We start from the raw sequence: 15,271 nt of genomic DNA, 5'->3' as shown, positions 1-15,271 counted from the left end.
GGGGGACAGGCCACAAAAGCAAAAGCCAAAAGCGCAGCTCCTCCCGCCAGGCCACCTCAGCCACCTCCAGGCAAAGTTTTCAAGGAGGACCAACATATTCCAGACTCACTTTACCTTAAGGAGGAAACTTTATCTGAAGCCTTTTGGGGCTTCCGTTTTCTCTTTTTGCACTCTCTTACCCACTGGGAATCAAAACGTCCCCCTGGCCTTTCTGCACAGGCTCCATACCCAAGCTACAAGCCTTGAGTATGTACTCTGTCCTTAAACACCTTTATTTAGAAGGCCACTGTTATATTAATCGTGCAATCAATTTCTGTGATGCCCAGAGTCGCAGTACACACCCCGCTACTTTAAAGCGTCCCATCATAGGCCACAGCCTTTATTGGCCTGTAGGCCAACACCGAACATTCAGCGGGGCCAGGGTAGGCGCCCACCTGGAGGCACAGACTGGGCCACCCAAGTAAGCGCGAATAATCCTGGCGCACCATGTCTCCCCACCCACCTCGGAACCGGTTGCACCGTGTCCGTGGCCCACGCGTCTGGGGGACGCCTCAGAGCAGATTGTGGGAGATGAATTGCGAAGGGACGCCTTTCTCTTCTTCCTCTCTTTCAGATGGGCAATTAGCCCTCACTCGCCTACACCCCCCTGAACTGCATCTTGAAATATTGGGACAAATTTGACCCTCAGATTTTGAAGAAACGGCGCCTGATTTTCTTTTGTTCAGAGGTTTGGCCTAAATACCCATTAGAAGATGGGGAGACTTGGCCTTCTGAGGGAAGTATTAATTATGATAGTATCATGCAACTAGACCTGTTTTGCAGAAAGGAGGGCAAATGGTCAGAAATTCCCTGTGTTCAGGCTTTTTTTGCCCTGAGGGACAACCCAGATCTCCGTAAAAAATGTAAAGTTGACCCGGCTCTTTTGGCTGTGATCTCTTGCCTGCCTTCTCCCACTGAGTCCCTTTTTAAGGGGATTCCTCCTAAGGGGACTCCTTTTAAGGAGACTCTCCCTAGGGAGACCCCTCCTGAAGAGACTCCTCCAAAAGAAATCCCTGCGGGATACTCCTCTCCTGAGGAGGACCCTTCAACAAACACCCATCTCCTAATCCACCTAGAAACAGAAATGCCTAAGCCTGGTAACTAAAGGGAAAAAGTGGCACTTTTAACTTACTCTGCTGCTCTAAGTCCTACAGCGACCACCCACAGTGAGATTCATTAGAAGGGAAATAGCCTTTAGATTGGAGTCCCAGAGTACTAAAGTCATGTTATCTCTGTCACAGAGTTTGTCAAAAAAATAGTTTAAATTAAATATCTAGGTATTTCAAAATAACAAAATACTGAGGTGTTAATTATTAGGTACATCATAAGTTCATCTATTTCTAGCTTCTTGTCACACGAATGTTGAGAGAAATTAAGATCTGTTAATAATAAATATATCTTATATTTTATTACAAAAGCCTATGCTTTTAAAAGTTGCCAAACATATTCCTGGGTTTGCCAGTGCAAGTGCTAATTGCTTGCTTTCGGTTGTCAGCATACACGTCACCAGAATAATTTTCTATGTTTTATATTTTCTCAATCAGATCCTTGGTTACTCAAAAATTAAATCTAAAAACTAAGTTTTGCTAATAGATAAGTAAACTTTTATATTGTAAACTTTTATATTGTAAAAGTTCATGTACTTTCTCAGTATCAGCTATAGGCCTATATAAGGAAGCTTAGCCTAATGTTTTCCCCTAACTGGCAGGGAATTCTAATGGTTCTGACCCACTGTTACATCCCTAATTAAGAAGCTCAGATCCTAGAAAAGGCCAGGAATTTGTTTAAATGTCTTTAACAACCAAGACAGAAGAACGAGGAATAAAGGAACAGTGAGACCAGAGGATGAGACCAGAGACAGGCCAGACTTCTGGCCACAGTTACAGACAACCCAGGGCTGAAGCCACCTCAGGACACCCCAAATGCCCCAGAGGGAAAGCACCAGATAAAGGAGCCTACTCTGGATATACAAACCCAGATCACTGGATTCCTAAACCTCCAAAACAGCTGCGCCCCCTATACAGACTAATGGGCACTACACCAGAGAGTAGGCCTTGTTCTGAAGGGAGCAAGGACCAGCTCCCTCCCCTCTAAATGGCTGTCATCACTGTTGGTCCCGAAGTTCCCAGTGGCTCCCAAGCTGTTCTCATCACAGGGGGTAAAACTGCAGGTGACCCTGACGTGGCAGGTAAGCCTATTAATTTCCTAGTTAATATAGAAGCTACTTATTCTGTCTCAACTGCTCACTCTGGACCTTTTTCCTCTGAAAACTGCTTTGGTTGTAAAGAGAAAGACAGCCCCCAGATTTGGGCTTATTTTACGCAGCCTGTTTCTCATCATTGGTCTATACCTTAAAGAAAGTGTAAAATAAAACAAATTAAACTTAAAAAAGACTCTAGAACTACTTAAATAAGGAACACCACGTTCAAGGGCTTTTAAATGCTAATAAGAGTCACAGCTCACTGATAGCCGCCTCTTGCGGCATCTGGCCCTCTTGTTAAAAGGTTCTGTAATCCAAATGTGGACCTGCTCCACCGTAAATCCTGCCACCTTCCTCCCAGAGACAGGAAAAATTTACTGCCAATATATGTATTAAAAAAGAGTTTATTGGGGAAGGGGAACGGGACTTTATTGAGGAACAGTGTGTACTTCCAGGACTTTTTTCCAAGTCAAGTTGTTGTCCTTCCAATCTTAGTTGTGGAGGGTGCCGTTCAGCTTCAAGTTGTTGTCCTTTCAGTCTTAGTTGTGGAGGGCGCAGCTCAGCTCCAGGTCCGGTTGCCGTTGCTAGTTGCAGGGGGCACAGCCCACCATCCCTTGTGGGAGTCGAAACCAGCAACCTTGTGGTTGAGAGGATGCGCTCCAACCAACGCTCTGAGCCATCTGGGAGGCAGCTCAGCTCAAGGTGCCGTGTTCAATCTTAGTTGCAAGGGGCACTGCCCACCATCCCTTGCGGGAGTTGAAACCAGCAACCTTGTGGTTGAGAGATCGTGCTCCAACCAACTGAGCCATCCGGGAGCTCAGCGGCAGCTCAGCTCAAGGTGCTGTGTTCAATTTTAGTTGCAGGGGGCGCTGCCCACCATCCCTTGCGGGACTCGAGGAATCGAACTGGCAACCTTGTGGTTGAGAGCCCACTGGCCCATGTGGGAATCAAACCGGCAGCCTTTGGAGTTAGGAGCATGGAGCTCTAACCGCCTGAGCCACTGGGCCGGCCCCACTGCCAATAAATTTTAATACAAACCTTTGCTGCCAAAACATATTTACAAGAAACACCCCTAGACAACCCAACTGATGAGAGCTCTTTTATAGAAAATAACCTACAAAAAGCTAGATAGTCAAATAGCTTACTCAATGACAAAAACCCTAAACACCACCTCACAGGCTATCCATGCCGTGAGACAAGAGTTAGGACAGGTCAGAGAAACAGTTCTCGGAGCTGCCATAGATTATCTACTTCTCAAACACAAGCAAGGATATAAAAAGTTTAAAGGGTTATGCTGTTTCAGTCTCTCTGATAATTCACAGTTAATTAAAAATTTCCAATATTAAACTAAAAACAAGATTCTTTAGGCTAGATTTTTTCTTCCTTACTTCCTAGCTTCCCAGTTTAGTAGGACTTAAGGAAACTTTTTTCATTTCTCTTTTATTCATTTTATAGATACTACCTCATGCTGTTGCCTACAATGCGTCTCAGCTTACAGAGTACCCACTGGTTGGCTATGACGGCCTACAAAACAACATATTCACCTGGACTTGTTCATCTACCAAGGACCCTTAGATAGACCTCTGGACAAGCCCTAGCTGCTGGTCTCTCTCTACATCCCTCCTCAGCTTGAAGTAGCCAGAGCGGTTGTCGCCCCTATCCCCTAACAGCAAGTTAGAGTTTCGTCCTCAGAAGGGGTTTGAGACAGGTTAGCTAGCATGTAGACAGGGAGGTCCCTGGTGGAATAAACAAAGACAGCCATATCCTAAAACTCCAGGTGTTGAAATCACGCCTTGCTCCAGGACAAAATGTAACAAGGCCTTGAGGTTAATCATAAAATTCCTTTTGGCCTGACAAACGGAGCAGATCTGATAGATAAAAGTGGGTTATTTTGCTAATTCCTTCAGGATGGGCAAGCAGAACAAACCTGGTAGACGAATTTCATTAAAAGGCATTAAAAGGCCCCAGCTCCCCTTCCCCAAGCAGGCAAGGGAAGTTATAAAAGTAAGAGCTTTTGCCTCAGTCACTGGGCACCCCCATTCGTGACCCCTTCCTGCTCGGGAGCTCTGACCCTTCGCTTTCAATAAACTATCGTCTTAAGAACTCTTTGCCTCTCCTGGGTCCATGTTTCCATTCTTCGGTCTCACGAGACACGATCCCAGCTCTCACTCCAAAGCCCCCTACATCGTCTGGGGACTCACAGACACATATCCTGCCTTCAGAAATACAGGAAAATGTTGTCCTTTTTGACAGAGAGAGAAAACCAAATTCTAGTTTTGTATTAGTGTACTTTATTTTTTTTAGTACAGATTTCAATTCAGTAAGTCTGAGGTAGTGCCTAAGATTGCATATTTATTTTATTTTATTGGGGAATGTTGGGGAACAGTGTGTTTTTCCAGGGCCCATCAGCTCCAAGTCAAGTCATTGTCCTTCAATCTAGCTGTGGAGGTCACTGCTCAGCTCCACGTCCAGTCATGGTTTTCAATCTTTTAGTTGCAGGGGGCTCAGCCCACGATCCCATGCGGGAATTGAACCAACAACCTTGTTGTTGAGAGCTCGTGCTCTAACCATCTGAGCCATCTGGCTGCCCCTGTATTGGTGTACTTTTGATAGCAAAAGTTAAGTTAAATAAATCTATTCTAATCTTACTTAGCTTGACTATGTGTAAGATTTCTTCTGTCAAGATTTCTTTCCACAAACCTTCTACAACTTATGCAAACCTTCTGTAACTTTCACATACCTTTCAGCTTTTATCCTGTCTTTTTCCTTCTTATTCTGGAACAATATTATTACTGTAAGACAAAATTACTTCCTTTTCCTTTACCACAAATGCACTTCCTTTCCTCATACCTTCTTTCACTAAACACTGGTGCAACTTACTTTCCACGCACAATAATCTCTGCTCACCACATCTTGCTCCTCATTCTTATGCTTTCGCAGAGACCCCACCTCTTAGCACCCTAATCAGGCTTAGTCAAAAGGACCTGGATCTTAATCTGAGACATCGTGTGCCTTCCTACTAACCTTGCAAAATGGCACACTCAGGTCTCCAATTTATTATTCTGTACCCCATCTTGTCTGCCAGCCCCAAATTTAGTGGATGACTTCACTGCCTATCCTAATCTCAGCTCCTTTTTAAAGTTTGATTTAATTCATCATTTAACTTAACGTAGCAAATTTCAAGTTTTGGATCAACCAAAGAATTTTGGAAAGTGCTGAAAAATTCACATAGATATTCTTATACCATTTGTTTCTAGTTAAACCACTTGTTTTCAACAATCATGTTTTGTGTGACCCCTAAAAGGAAAATGATCTAATGTGAACCCCAGGAAGGAATTTATCTGTTGACATGGGCTTGGACTCCATGTTGTTAACTGGGCCTGAATTCAGAATTAGAGTCTCGCGACTGTTTACAGACAGATGCCTCTCACGAATCAGGGACTGTCCTCTTAGCCTCTGCCTTGCCTATTTTCACAGTTGAGGCAACCCCTGCAGGGGAGAGGGAAGGGTCCCTGTTCCACTAGTACCATATGACCACTCAGCCAATGGACTGACACCTGTCCTGCCCAATCAGAACTGCACAAACTGTACCTGTATCCACCAATCCCAGCTGATCAGACTTGAAGTCCTCATTTGCAAAAATAGACCTCATCAAAACTAGGCAGAAAACTTTCTCTGCAAAAGACCGCCTTCCCTTTGTCTTGAAGGCGCACACTTTCAATTTCTACCACAGGCTGTGTCTCCCTGTTTTGCAAATTGTTATTTGAATAAGTTTCCTTATTCTCCAGTGCCTTTTGTTGGATTTGTCAACAATATTTAAATTACTGCTGAGGACTTCATGAGACTTTAAAGCAATTAGCCATTCTCTTATTTTTCTTGCTGATAAATTTGTAACAGAAAATACGAGCTTATTTGACTAATAAACCCAAGTATAATGAGTGGCATATTTGCATTATTTTACAGTGCTAATAACTCTGAAGACATTCCTGTTTCAATTGAACCAACCCCCTTAAGCTAGGTTTTATTTACTAAAGATTAATCTGAGATCATTTTGTGAACCCTGAGAAAGAAGATACCTACAAAGAAGGACTCCTGGTGGCTTAACTGGGCTCAAATTTCAAAAACCTATCCTAGTAACTGTTTCTAACCAGGGGGTCTGTTCCTGTGATCAGAGCCAGCCCTTATAAAGGAGTTCATGGAACTGTATTTCAACCAGTAGGACTGAGGCTTTCCTCATTCAATCAGAGCTGAAAGCTATATCCCTATCAGTATCTTCACTGACCAATCAGAGTGGCTCCATTCTGACAGTGCCTTTTGGACCAATCAAACTGCGAAGATTTAGCATCCTCATTCGCATGAGGATGGAACAATCAGGGACCAGGGGTGGGGTCTTCTATGTAAGTAAGCTCCAATCTGGCTGAGAGCACACTTCTCTTTCCACAGAAAACCGTTTCCTTGGGTGGAGCTGAAATACCAAAGAAATTTCACTGGGCCAGAGCGGAGAAGAGCAGGTGGGGCAGAGCAGAGTACAGCTGTCTGGCCAGAGATGGGTCTCACCCCAGGGCTGCCTTGCAGCCCTGCTTTTCCACAGCCATGCTGTCTCTTGAGCTGCGACACTACTGAGCTGTTCCATAGCCGTGCTGTATCACCATTGAGCTGTTTGCACTAAATAAAGTTTCCTTCTTTATCACACCCCAACTTGGGAGTTCCTATTGACACTGACCAGCAGTTGGCAATGTGCACTTGAAAAGCATTTGAGTTAGTTTCTGTTGTAGTTCTTCCATTCATATGAAGACTCACTTGTTTTTAAGCGGATTGTATAGGGCTCCCTTACAATCTAATTTTGAGTTTACAAATTAATTTTAGCCATATCATCCAGAGGTAGAAAAATATTATATATATATATAAAACGTACATACGTAGACATACATAAACTTATGGATAGACACAGACAAATCTCATAGCTTTCATTTTAAAATGTTAGTTGTGTTTTAGATACAATCATACAAAACTCAAAAGAAAAACTAGACCCAAATTACATTTCTAGCAGATGGACTATGTCTTTTAGAAGCTTCTATATATCCATCAAAGAATGCATCCTATCACTGCTGAGAAGTTTGAGAGCATCTTTTTTTTTTAATTAAAGTTTATTGGGGTGACAATTGTTAATAAAGTTACATAGATTTCAGGTGTACAATTCTGTATTACATCATCTGTATCTCACACTGTCTGTTCACCACCAAGAGTCAGTTCTCCTTCCATCACCATATATTTGATCCCCTTTACCCTCATCTACCACTCCCGAGAGCGTCTCTTTTAATGGTGTCCTTTAAAATGGACTCATCGACAAACACGATCAGAAAGAACCAGAAAGCAAGTGTATGAATGAAAGTTGGAAAGCTCAGAATGTCAACACAGTAGTCTCACAAGGCCTGAACTTAAAGGGGTAGGTTTTCCTAGACAAGGAGATAAGAAAATGGCATGAGAGGTGGAGCCTGAGCAGAAGAGGGCTGCTGCATATCATGGTCACTCATAGGTTGTGAAAGCATTCGCAAGGCACAAAGGAATCGAAGTTAGAAAGTTTATTTAAAAAAACACTGGCAGAGGAGTTACAGCGGGTGGGGTCTAGAGTAGGGAGCTGCTCTGAGCTCCCCCTTGAAGCCTAGGTTAAGTTTGCCCTGCAGGGAGGTGGGGGCTGCTAGTTTGTGGGGGTTTCTTATTGCAGTTAACCTGAAACTAGGGATGTACTTAATTGCTAGGCTTATCTTGTTGGTTCCCAAGCTCGTTACACTAAGTTTGTCTTGCTGGCTCCCATCTATGATTTAGGATGTTTACTGGCTCACAGGGAGTTACCACTATGGTCACCTTCTTCTGTGATTTATGCTGTTTTGGTGATTGTGCTAATTGGGGATTCAGAGCCAGACCCAAACGGTTAATCTTTAAGCTCATTCCTGTTAACTTCCAAGCTTGTTCCTGTCAATGCTTTACCTGTCTCATCACTGCGCCCACCTCCCCCAGAGACAAAGACGAGGGAGGGGAAAAAGAGGCCTCGGAAGCCATTTTTACTTTTTATTTTCTAGTTGTTAACCTTGGTTAACTCAGAGTCCTGAATATGTGTGGAAGCTTCAAGGTATCAATTAAAATAGGTATACATTCCAGTTTGTTTTATTTTTGAGCCACTGTTTCCTAATTTAGCTTTGAGAAAAGCAAGTTTATGGACGGCAAAAATTCCCCATCATGGACAATTTAGTTGTAAATCATCCCAGAAAGTAATTTACAAGATGAAGGCCTGTAATTTTCGAACATCAGGCGTTCCAGATGGTGGCCCCTCAGCAACCATTCCTGTAGAACATGAACTCCCAATTCTACAGAAACAGTACTCTGACAGAGAACCAGAAGACTAATTACTCACCAGATGGGCATGTTGAATCCTGCAGACAAACCAGATAGGTGCATTAAGTTCTGTACACAAAAGCCAGCAACAGACGTCATCCAAATAAACCTGAACCTCAAGTAGAGCAGGAGGATTTACCAAGACAATCTGGGGATGGCAAGGAGACAACAGAGCACAATGGATTCTGAGGAACAAGCAAGTTGCTTTGGATCCCATGTGTCTGACACCATGTAATGTTGACCAATAAATATCTGAGGTTATGAAACAATTTAAAAGTTTATTTGAGGTCTTAAAGGATTTGAATCTTAAACACAGATTCAGGTAGCAACTCAAACCGTGCTCTGGAGAGAACAAAGAATGGAAGGGTTTTATAAAGGCAAAGATCACAAAATGTAATTCTTTCATGCAAGTGAAGAATTGCTGCTAGGTTAACAGGGATTGCTTAGTTCCAATATGCAAATGAGGGGGATGAGAACTACAGAGAAAGTAAAGTCTGTTAAAGAAAAAAAAACCCCGCAGGCCCAAAATGGCATCACTCATGCCAAAAGCCCATGACACCTAACCTAGATTTAATACCTGATCTAACTGCAGTTTCAACCTCTCCCAGAAACATAGTCATAATCAACCATTTGGAATATTATGGTCAAGCATCAATAAGGTCATTTGTCACATATGCCTTCTCCATCCCCCATAGAAACACGATCTGCATGATAAAAATCCTCCCCCTTTTCTTCCTCCAAAGAAAAGACGATGTGGTTCCCTCCCAAATCCTTTCTTTTCTTCCTATAACAGCTCCCTTGCGCCCCTCTTCTTCCTGTAAAATCCTTCCATTTTGTATAGCTCCTTGGAGTGCCCTTCCAGTTGCTAGATGGAATGTGTCTGGTTCATGATCGCTTAATACAGCCATCGAGATCTTCAAATTTACTCAGTTGAATTTTCTTTTTTAACAAGTCCATGTGTGTTCATACGAGAGCTGCTCTGCGATATTTATGGCTCAGCCTTGAGCTGAGTTTAGCAACTCGTCTAGCAAGTCGGGGAACTGAGGCACAGGACGCGCAGAGGCCCCACTTCCCTACCAGCTCCTGACTCTGTTCTAAGTGACTCTTTTAGCAATGCTTACTCCATTTTATTTTCTCCATTATCAGGCTAAACTTCATTTCAATTACATATACTTTATAATGACTTAAATTGTGAAAAACAATTTCACATGTAGTCCGCATTAAAGTATTCCTAACATATAACCTTCCATGAAGGTATAAGTAAATGAATGCCGCCCGCTCGGTCCTTCCCAAGCACGTTAGTCTCCTAAACTGCTTCTACCTCAGTCTCTCTGCTAACCCGTTCTTGGGAACCACACTGCCTTAGGACCTGTAGAACTTCCCATTGGAGACAAACCCCACTGGAACCCAAACAAGGAAGCTCAGCGCGAGCAGCCTCCAACTCAGCCCACAAAGACTGTCTTCTCATTCGCGTAGACGCCCATCGCAAGCGGGCGGAGCCACGCCTCAGTGACCGACGCCGGACTTCCGGGTTAGTGCGCAGAACCCGCGCGTAGGCGCGCCTCTACACCTCTGCGCGCGACCGGCGACGTCCTCCAGCGCGCCGCCAGACCCACCCATTGTCGCCAAAGGAGCCCGGCACGTGGCTCTACGGTCGGTGGAGGGACGCGAGTGACGGAGTGGGAGCACCTGCGCCTCCACGTGAAGGCCTCTCCGCGCCCCGCCCAGCGAGCAGGCCCTGCGCAAGCCGGGCGTGGCGCCACCGCGCGATTGTGACGTCAGGTGCGGGCCGGCGCGCGATTGGCCTGCGGACATGTGGCGCGCTCTGGCACCGGCGCGGACGATTGGTCGCGCGGCGCCAGAAGGCGGGGCTTGGGTCTGGAGGCGCGGCGTGTTGAAAGCGTCCGCAGCGCAGCGGCATCTTGAGGACGGCGGGAGCCTGAGGTACTGGGAGTACCGGAGGGGAGAGACCTACGGCTCCCAGGGATCCCCAGGGGTAGAGACTGGGAGTGGGGAGGGGGTCCCCTAAGGGAGAGACGTGGGGGTGGGGTCTCCAAGGGCTCCGGGGACTCAGAGCGAGGAGCCTCTGCCCTCCGGTAGGGAAGGACCAAAAGCGGCTGGGGGACCGTATCCGGACCCACCGCCTGTTTTTATGTCCTATGACCTAAAAATGGTTTTTCATTTTTGATTATTTCGGGGGGAGAACCAAAAAGAAGGAAATACTTGGGGGCATGTGAAAATGGAGTGGAATTTCAGTTTCACTGCCCGTCAGTAGTTTCTTGGGGACAGTTTGTACACCGTCGGTGGCTGCGTTAGCGCTGCGGCGGGGTGACACTGCGCCGAGAATCCCACGGCAGCCGTGAATTCAGTCTCGTGCGTCCGCAGTGACGTTACTTACTGTGCTGCCGTTAGAGAGTGGTCGCAGCAGCAGCCATCTGAGCAGGAGCCCGGATGAGAAAAATTGGGTTAATCTTACTGGGGTATTTGAAAAAGGTTCTTGAGTGTTTTGCACATGAATTGGACCCTGAGAAATGGATTTCAACAGAGATTGGTACGTGGCCCACGACGGAATGCCAACATAGTTGGGGTGGTGATGATTGTAACATAACCCACGTGTACTATACGCAGATATATAAGTGTTACCACAATGCAGACATTTGTTGAAAAACAGGATGAAAAGTTAGGTTGGGGACAGGTCACAGACACTCAAGGAAGAAAAGTACATAGAGGGAGGATTGACTGTCAAGTGCTGCACACGGTGTCTGTCATAGGACAAGAATTTAGAGAACATTGAATCTGACAGTTAAGAGTGGCTGTGATAGAAGGGCAGCTGATTGCCTGTAGGAGAAATGATAGCTGCGGTGGGGGCAGAGAAATGGGAGCGCAGTTAGCAGCAAGCACAGTTCGTACCCTTTGAAATGGCTGAGTTGCTTACTGGGCTGGTGGACTGGGAATTGCCTTGCCACTATGTTTATATGACATTTAGAGAAGTGTGGTGTAATGGCCTTTCTCTTCTTAGTTTTCTGGGACAGAGCAGACATCCTGTAACTATGCCGGAAATCACCACTGACAGCCTGGATGAGCAACAGGTTAAGCTCCTGGCAGAGATGTGCATACTTATCGATGAAAATGACAACAAGATTGGGGCTGAGACCAAAAAGAATTGTCACCTGAATAAAAACATCGAGAAAGGTACTGTTTTAAAACAGCCTTTTAGAAAGTGGTTTGCCTAGGCATTTCCTGGTAGCTGAGAAAAGCACATTAAAGGTAAAGGAGATGTGGTTTTAATCATGTCATATTGTATCTTTGGTTCCACTTAGGTTAGTGGTACAAGAGTAGAACTTGTCATGCTACTTTCCCTGATTAACAGCTATTTCTTTCCACTTCATGTCGTTTACTCAGCTTCTTCAGGATTATTCTGGTTTTGTAGAAGAGGGAACAGACTAATCCTAGCAGCAGAGTGGCACTTGTCAAGCCTATAATGCTTTCTTTCTGATGAACACACAGACAGTATCACAGAGGGAAGCACATGCCTTCTAGCTTCCTCAGGAGGAGGCTCACTGAGCTGGGAACCCCCAGAGGGGAGACGGCTGGTGTGCCAGAGCTCTTCTCCATTGCAGCCATGCCAAGACTCACTAAATAGAAGAATGGGAAAAGCAGCAATGGCAGCAAGTTACTGGTATCCTGGATCCCAAGTACAGAAACAGGCAAATAACTGGCATATTAAAACTAAATTAATAGTATTGCTGTTGGTTTCAGGATTATTGCATCGAGCTTTTAGTGTCTTCTTATTCAACATGGAAAATAAGCTCCTGCTACAGCAGAGATCAGATGCTAAAATCACCTTTCCAGGTTAGTGTGCTTGGTGTACAGTGTTTCGTTGGAAACATACTTAATTTGACTTTGTCACTTAGAACTTTCTGGTGAGCCAAGGTCGAAAAGGGAAATCCTGTGAATGACATAATTTCATAACATAAATTCATGACATAAAAGAAGCTTATACAATGAGTACGACCTAGTAAAACTGCAGTAAAGGTTAAAAACTGTTAGGTATGTGTAAATGCATATACTGGGGGTATCAAAAAATGTATACACATGACTTGTTTCCATTTTTTGTTACCGGCATATGTTGAGTATTACAATTTTAATAGTTTTTCCTTTCTTAAAATGTGTACATTTGTTTATCACCGTGTGTGTGTATGTGTATTTTAATCTGTATCTTACATTTTTGTTTTTGGTTAAGAAGGCATTAATAGAGAATTTGCCTGTTTCACAAAATGATTACTGATAGTTCGTTATAACTGATTTAGAAATCATTTTATTTATCTTTCTGTTACTTTTAAAACTTTAGATTTTCTTGATCTTTTAGACCTACTTGGAAAAGTTAATCTACAACTATATTAACATGTTCCAGGTTGTTTTACCAATACTTGCTGTAGTCATCCCTTAAGCAACCCAACAGAGCTTGAAGAAAATGATGCCATGGGAGTAAGACGAGCAGCACAGAGGCGTTTAAAGGCTGAATTCGGAATTCCCCTGGAACAGGTAACCAGATTGATTGAACAACCAACCATACAAGAAATACGAAAACATTTTTCAATAAAATTTTAAATTCAAGTGCAGGTCTTTGCTTTGTGCCCCAAAAGGCACCTTGAATAAAGATTAAATTTTGATTTCTTACTATTTGTAAGAATTTAGCTCAGTACCAAAATGGATTGCTCTGTTAACCAATATATAAAGTTGACTGTTTTTATAGTTGTCAGATGAAAATGGATACTTTTTTGTGGAAGTCCTTAGGGATGTGAATTATAGCTCTGATTGGCTGAATTGCTGAAATCAACCCACCTCCCCTCCCCCAGAATTGTTCCCTTTAAATAAAACCTGAATAAAGTATGTCTCTCTAGTTAAATGGTAAATATTTTTCTCTGAAAAAGTAACATTAACATGTGGAGAATGTCACAATTCTAGTTTGAGTGACTGCTTTTAAAATATATAATTATTTCAATAAATCAACTTTAGGTCCTATGGAAAAAAATTTAGATACTTGAAACTAATATTTCCATAAATCATCAATAGGAAATTAATATTTTAGAAGTCCTAACTCTGAAACTATACTATTGTTGTTCGAGGTACTACCGAAATATGGTGGGTTTATTTTACTTTTTTGGTGTTGATGTTTTTGTTACTGATTCATTTTCATCCTAGGTTCCTCCAGAAGAAATTAAGTATCTAACACGGATTCACTACAAGGCACAGTCTGATGGTATCTGGGGAGAACATGAAATTGATTACATCTTGTTTGTGAGAAAGAATGTATCTTTGAATCCAGACCCCAATGAGATTAAAAGCTATTGCTATGTGTCAAAAGAAGAAATGAAAGAAATACTGGAAAAGGCAGCCAGTGGTGAAATTAAGATAACTCCATGGTTTAAAATCATTGCTGAGGCTTTTCTCTTTAAATGGTGGGATAATTTAAGTCATTTGAGTCAGTTTGTTGACCATGAGAAAATACATAGAATGTGAATATGGAAATGAATGATTAGTAAAGTACTAAAAAATTTCCCTACTTAGTAAACTTAAAATCATTTTAAAAGTAAATATAACCCGTCTAAACACTCAGACCTGACAAGTTGGAGCCAATTAGTGAAGCTCTTCATTTTGGGATGTGGGGACATTTTGAGGACACTCACAGAGCACTTTGCTAACTGCCAGGTGCTGCCTGTGTCATTAAATGTTTATCATAGACCAGAAAAGTATTTGCTTAGCTACTTCTGAACAGTTCAAATTACCTTTCCATGTTAGAAGTTAGACAAGAATGGGTTCGAGGTAATTAGATGGTCTGCATCCTGATTTATATTGGCCTGTTCTCAGAATACAGGGCACAGACCGGCTATGCGTAAAATGGAACTTGGGTCATATGCTGCAACAGGGCTTTTTACCGTTGGTACTGCTGACATTGGGGCTGGATACTTCTGTCATGGAGGCTCATACTGTGCACCAAAGGGTGTGTGGCAGCGCCCCTGGGCTCTACCTGCTAATTCCATTACCATCCATCCCCGGTCACAGCTACAGTAACATCAAATGCCATGTCTGCCGGGAGGCAATGTTGCCCCAGTTGAGAGCCACTGTTCTACAAAGTCACGGGGTGGGTGGGTGTGGAATATGTGTGCTACATTGTACGTTGGTCAGTGCACTTTTTTCTAACTCTTGCCACAGACTTCTCAGATTTAAAATTTCACGACAGCTTTATTTTTCTTGAATGCTATATAATGAAAAAAAAATTATTTCTACAAGCTAAATGTATAAACTCAGTAGATAATCCATTTCTGGTTAACTCTGAACAGTTAATTTATAATTTCAGGCAAGATTGTTGCAAATATTTTACTGAAAATTAAATAAAATTACATTTTAATAGTGTTGTCTTGTTAAAATTTTAATGCAATAGGTTAACGTGTCTACCGTATACTTTAAAGTACATTCATAACATTTCTAGTTAAGTTTTCTTGTCTAGGAAGTTTTAGGCTGAAAGCCATGCAGGACTAGTTACCATAGCTACAGTGGCTGGTGGCTCCTGTACTTGATAGTGGAGCCTGAGACCAGCGTCAGAATTCCGCTCTCACAAGACTGCACTGCCTCCTT

At 43.2% G+C, this 15,271-nt stretch overlaps 1 protein-coding gene across 2 annotated transcripts; it reads left to right on the top strand.

The window, feature by feature from the left end:
- Nucleotides 1–10,300: 10,300 nt before the first annotated feature.
- Nucleotides 10,301–15,049, top strand: LOC109438274 (isopentenyl-diphosphate Delta-isomerase 1). Of its 2 annotated transcripts, none has more exons than XM_019718066.3 (5): nucleotides 10,301–10,576; nucleotides 11,652–11,824; nucleotides 12,392–12,484; nucleotides 13,047–13,177; nucleotides 13,838–15,049. In XM_019718066.3, the coding sequence occupies exons 1-5, from the start codon at nucleotides 10,446–10,448 to the stop codon at nucleotides 14,153–14,155; spliced, it is 846 nt and encodes a 281-aa protein (XP_019573625.2). In that variant the 5' UTR covers nucleotides 10,301–10,445; the 3' UTR covers nucleotides 14,156–15,049. The 2 variants fall into 2 exon arrangements, with proteins under 2 accessions (XP_019573625.2, XP_019573626.1); XM_019718067.3 differs by lacking the exon at nucleotides 10,301–10,576 and adding an exon at nucleotides 11,028–11,183 and having other exon boundaries at nucleotides 13,838–14,913.
- Nucleotides 15,050–15,271: the final 222 nt, after the last annotated feature.

Source organism: Rhinolophus sinicus, chromosome 1 (genome assembly GCF_057876585.1).
Source record: "Rhinolophus sinicus isolate RSI-liver-muscle chromosome 1, RSI-T2T, whole genome shotgun sequence".
NCBI classification, from domain to species: domain Eukaryota; kingdom Metazoa; phylum Chordata; class Mammalia; order Chiroptera; family Rhinolophidae; genus Rhinolophus; species Rhinolophus sinicus.
Note: the sequence above shows the minus strand (reverse complement) of the source record. Positions and strands in the feature narration are given on the sequence as shown.